This window comes from Limulus polyphemus, unplaced genomic scaffold, assembly GCF_000517525.1.
Source record: "Limulus polyphemus unplaced genomic scaffold, Limulus_polyphemus-2.1.2 Scaffold1924, whole genome shotgun sequence".
In the NCBI taxonomy this organism is placed as follows: domain Eukaryota; kingdom Metazoa; phylum Arthropoda; class Merostomata; order Xiphosura; family Limulidae; genus Limulus; species Limulus polyphemus.
Window position 1 is genome coordinate 215,561 of NW_013667534.1, and position 5,746 is coordinate 221,306.

General features: G+C 34.5%; 1 protein-coding gene across 1 annotated transcript in view; it reads left to right on the forward strand.

The window, feature by feature from the left end:
* The first annotated feature begins 1,703 nt into the window (after positions 1 to 1,703).
* LOC106465377 (PH domain-containing protein DDB_G0274775-like) overlaps positions 1,704 to 5,746 on the forward strand; it is an 8,574-nt gene continuing 4,531 nt past the window's right edge. The window contains exons 1-2 of the mRNA XM_013925598.1: positions 1,704 to 1,870; positions 5,334 to 5,417. Coding sequence (XP_013781052.1) covers positions 1,787 to 1,870; positions 5,334 to 5,417 — 168 coding nt within the window. The 5' untranslated portion in view covers positions 1,704 to 1,786. The remainder of the gene's footprint in view (positions 1,871 to 5,333; positions 5,418 to 5,746) is intronic.

Consider the following 5,746-nt stretch of genomic DNA (forward strand, 5'->3'; position numbering starts at 1 on the left):
TGAATGAGGATACATATTCGTTTGACATCAATGTTCTTCCCTTTTCTTCAGTTTGTTTCTATTTTTGTTAACAAACATTACAATAAAAAATTTTCATCTTGGTAAACGAAATAATAATTTGATCTAAGTATGTTTCTTTTCTTCCCGATTTGTAAAAAAATCCTTACGTGATAGAAAAAGAAATGAATATTATTTTATAAATCTGCATAGTTGAATTATGGAAAATCCGTTATTAAAACCAAAACAACTTTTATGAAGTTTAAATTCACTGGTCTGTGTTATTTGTAACAGAAACTCACTCAAAACATTCAATTGTAAAATTTAAGTCACCCGAGATCAAATTCTATTAGAAAAACTTGGGTTCTTTATAATTAAAGGAATTGAACATACATAATCAGTCATATGATGAAAAATATAATTGATTAAATCACCTTTAACAATAATTATTTTCTGTATCTCTTTATGAAGATGTTCTCTGAAGGATTGCATAACTACTTCCTATGTTTAAAACTTAAAGAAAAACAAGCTAAACTAAAGTTTAATTTTTGAATATCTATAAAAACGTTAGGTCAAATGTCTTGTTTTTCATTGAGATTTTTTTTTATCTGTTTGTACATAAATTAAGTACAAAGCCTCCCAGTGGATTATCCAGGTTATGCACACCGCAGAGATCGAACCCTGAATTTTAGCGTTATAAACCGTCAACGTTACAGATGAGTCGCTGAGGGATATGAGACTTATAAGTTATTAAGAGTTAGCTTTTACGTTGCTGAGGCATTGCCATCTTTAGTATGGTGTATTAATTTCGTACATTACTTGTGACTCGTGACTCAGCGGTGAGGTTAAGAACTTATAACTCTAAAATCTTAGGTTCAGTCCTTGCGGTAGGCACAGCACCTATGGTCCATAATGCAGCTTTATGCTTACATAAAACAGAGAGCGTACTGACGTTAAATGTCACATCACCATGTTTCAAAAGTTTCTTGTGTATGTGTGTATGTTTTGATCACGCTTCAATATTTGTTTCTTAATTAATATAAATGATTTTCTTTCTAGTAATTCAATAAAGAGCACATCCTGGTGTTTCCATTTCACAAGAGCTTTAGTAGCTATAACTAATAGTTTATAAATATAGCATATAAATGTTTAAAAAGCATATAGGTAAAATTAACATAAAAGTAATATGCGTTTCAGAGATTTAATTAGAATATATTAATTATCTCAACAAGAGAGAGAGAGAAAAAGAGAGATTCCAGTTATGAGTAAACATGTAAGATAAAGGTGCGTATTATTTACTGTAGTTAAATTTTTATTGTTCTAAACAGAGAGAGAGTAATAATAATAATATCAAAATTTGAATTAACACCACAAAGTCACTAGGCCTAGGGATTTAATTTCTTTCAAATAAATGTGAACGTTTTATTACCGTACTTTCCAAGGAGTGACTAAGAAACCAAATATTAATAAAAACTGTTTGATTCTAAGTAATTACGTATCAAATAGGAAACTTTTCTGAATCATGATCTTTTTGTAAGTAAAATTTTAAACAATCTTGACGAATTAGAAGCAAGATCCTAAATTTACTGTCAAAAGTTCTGCGTAATTTCCTATGTATGTGCTAAATAAAGTCATGTTGGGGTCAACAGCAAATAGGAAGTGCCTGGGTGTACCCATCTTACACATACTGATCTTGGTTCCTAGCAGTTTCCCGTTAACGTCCGGTGAAAAAGGATATATTTTTGTAGTCAACCTCGGAGTTAGACCTTAGCACCAAGCTTTGTTCAAAATGAGTAAGCAAAGGTTATTACACCGCCAGTCGTTTTCTGGATCGCCTAAGGTTGAAGGATATTTAAGTAAACGTGGTAGATTGGTAAGTTCCGTATTTTCTATTATTTATATTATTGTTATTTTGAGTTGTTTTTAGTTCTGAAGTCATTTTCTTCGGTTTTTGTTTTTTAAATAGACACGGCCAATAGTGGGCATAACAATTATATATGGGATTTATTCGCAAAAAATAATGTTGAAAATATTTTAAACATTTCACAAACAAGTAGAATAAAAAAGTTTACAAATCACATTCAGAAAAACCCGATAAAATCCTAGCGAATTCCCCAGGAGCAAAAGCAGAATGATGCAATGATGGAATGTTGTAAAGGCATATCTCTACACTTTATACAAACTACTGTATACAAACTTGTAAACAGCGTGTATAGGTGTATTTAACAAAGATGTTTTTATGGCCTTGATCTTGACCCTCAATCTTATTAGCGGGAAGACATTGTAGTTCTTGGATTTTCTTTTTCTCTGTTTTGTGGAGGTAGAAATGAGCATATCGCAAAAAAAATCCAAAGAAACTGATAAAATCAAAAACGTACTGAAACAACTAAAAGAACAACTAATTATATTTAATAAGATTCATGAGGCATATGAGTAGGAAAAAATGTCAAGTATACCTACAAATTAAAAACCTGCCCCCCAGTGGCACAGCGGTATGTCTGCGGATTTACAACGCTAGAAACCAGGTTTCGATACCCGTGGTGGGCAGAGCACAGATAGCCCATTGTGCAGCTTTGTGCTTAACTTCAAACAAACAATTAAAAACCCAGAAATAATAAATAGTGCATGACAAATCACATAGTTCACACTTTTATAGATAGTTTAGGCAGTGTGCACATGATGAACGAAACACAGGTGAAGTGAGCGACAACCGTCTGGTTCAGGTCGAAACGTCAGCCATCCTACATCAAATGAAATATCAAAATACATAGAATTATACTTATTGACTGAGAAAGTTAGATTTATAATGAACTCCGACTATGAAGTATAGTGGATAATGCAAGAAACATTTAACACGTGAAAGCTCATATGTGAAAACAATTGTTTTGGAACTACTCTATTTATTCCTCTCTGCTAAAATCTGCTTACACCAATTTTCATTCGCATTTGTGTTGTGAAACCATAGATATGCAGTACCAGAATGTAGATCTTGAGTTTGTGTTTTGTTTTGCAAGAAAAATAGCATATCAATGAAGAACAAATATGATATTCTCAGATTCATTGATTACCTTACAGGTAAAAGTAGTACCACACATAACTGGAGATTCGATCAGAAAATGTGTTGCAGATTTAAAACTGAAGATTTAGCTTCACTTAGTTGAACAAAAGAAACTAAGTACAGGGTAAAACAAAACGAAAATGGGTCCTTATTTGCTTACAACACAAGTCAAAGACGAGTGCAAAGACGACTGGCGTACAACACTTTCCTGTTATTATTGAAAGATCTATCCAGAAGGAATTCTGGACGAAGAGTGAGAGAGTATAAAATTATGTACACAAAATAACAACGTTACTCTTCTTAGTGCGCAGACGTTACTAAGTCACTGGTCACCCCATAATTGAAAGGAAGGGCAAAATAGCCCCCAGACATTTCTAAGTTTACTACAGCAATGTTGCTAGAGAAAGTGGATGCATGATCAAAACTAGGTCTCCAAAACAGTAACCGCGAAAAAACAAAACTTTCCAAGTGGGACACACTCCTTGACCTCGTGTATTAGCATACAAAATAAGGTCAGTACTACACAAGACGGATTTCCGGTATTGAAAGTCTGTAAATGCTCTAGAAGTGTATATATCAAATATTTTCTAAGCTAAGAGAGAGGGAGAGAGAAAGAAAAATATGGTACATCCGAATACCATGTAAAAACTGATCTAGAGAAATCATTTTGTAGCAGTTTTATGTTTATGTTTTTTTAAACGCACTGGCCAAAATAACTTTAAAAAAATCACAACTTCATTTGAGGAAAAAATGATTGATCTTCTTATTGTATAACTTATGCACCAATTACGTTTATAACCTAGGAGTTTTCAAACTGTAAAATACATATTTCCAAAATATGTTAAAAGAGGTAGTTAATAAACTAAAAAAGAAATTTATTAAGAAGACCCCTCTTTAAGAACAGAGTGAGAGACCTGCACATAGGGAAACAAGTAAGCCATCCTTTAGGAATCTGTTGAACGTTTCCTTCCCATGAATGTTTCAAATTACACAGCTGTGTTGTGTGGTAAACATATCCTACTTATTAAATTTTAATTAAATAATTATTATAAGACACTGAATCAAAATGTATCATGTTAGAAAAAAAGTGACCTAGTACGAAACTATGGGTTCATGGTATACGTATGTTGGAAATCAAAGGTTTAAAGTAATAGAAAGATATAGTGTTGTAACAAGCATACAATACTCGCACTCCGCTGTGGAATTCGTAGGACCCGTCATTATTCACAGATGCTCCAGTGTAACCTCGTCAGGACATCTGCCCGTGATACCTGAGCATGAGCAGTGGGCAATGTTTACTCCTGTTAGCTTGTGAGTGGGGGAATGAACATACTCTTAACATGGTGACTCAGGATCTCGAGGGGACTAGGAACACAGATGCTGATGCTATAGTCCCCCAATGGCACAGCGGTATGTCTGCGGACTTACAACGCTGAAAACCGGGTTTCGATACCCGTGATTGGCAGAGCACAGATAACCCATTGTGTAGCTTTGTGCTTAACTAGAAACAAACAAACTGATGCTATGTTCTGGTTTAACTGCCCTAAAAACCAGCTTCTAGACCTCTACAATGCCTGGGTGACCTTCTCGGCTTGTTTTTTTCTCCCAATGGTTGATGATTACACCACATAGATAAAATCGCTTCCCTCAGGCTAACCCGAGCCCACGTGCAAACAAGTTTGGCTTTGCTATCTCTAAACTGTGGGAATTAATATAACATTGTATGCAAATCATTTAGAACTCCGATGCTTATTTTCTCCAGGCTGAGTGTTAATAGTTTGCATGCCGTACCGAGAATCTGAGGAGTCCAAGATTCGCATCCCGTTGCCGAAAATTCCTATTCTGCACTTTGAGACCGTGAGTCCGTTATACGATTCATGGTTGGTAGGATCCCAGGTCTCGATTAGAGTAATCTAGTCATTAGAGTAGGTGCCATTAAAATTATGGACAGTTAATGCAGATAGCTCTTGTGTAACTTTGTTCAAATTTCCAAAACAAACTATTGTTTTCCCCAAGATCTTATTTGCTAGTTCTGATTCCCTGGATGACAGCTTGGCAGAGAACTTCACGTGAAAGTATACCATGCCCAGGAATATCAGCACAGTCCTTTTCTTTTTTACAACCGGGTCTCGATACTCGTGGTGGATGCAGCATAGATAGGTTATGGTGTAGTTTGCGCTTAACAAGAAACAAACACTTTTACATAAATTTTTATAGTCTTTCGGCATGTGAAGCCTACTATTTTCAGGGCATAATTTAATTATATATCTTGTTACAGAACTTGCGATGTGCTTGGAAGAGGTATTGGTTTGTTCTTGAAGGAAGACAGTTTATGTATTACAAGTCGAAAGCAACTTATGAGGTAAGTTTGTTTTTTCCCACACTTCCGTTTACTGCAAAGCATAGGAGTTAGAGCTTTATATATATATACATATGGTCGTCCGGTATGACAATACTTTTGGCGTTGATAACGCAAAGATCTACACGCCCTAACAATTCTAGTAAACGAAGAAACTTTCCCCCTAGGCCTTAAAACCAAACGGAATTTTTATGCAAGTTCCTTGTGTTGTAAATCAGGAATACTTCCTTGAGTTATGTTATTCTATGTAAAATATTAGGTCGTCAAGAAATTAATGTCGCTTTTTTTAGATGAAAAAACCAACAACTTATATATCAAAACAAAACATTTAT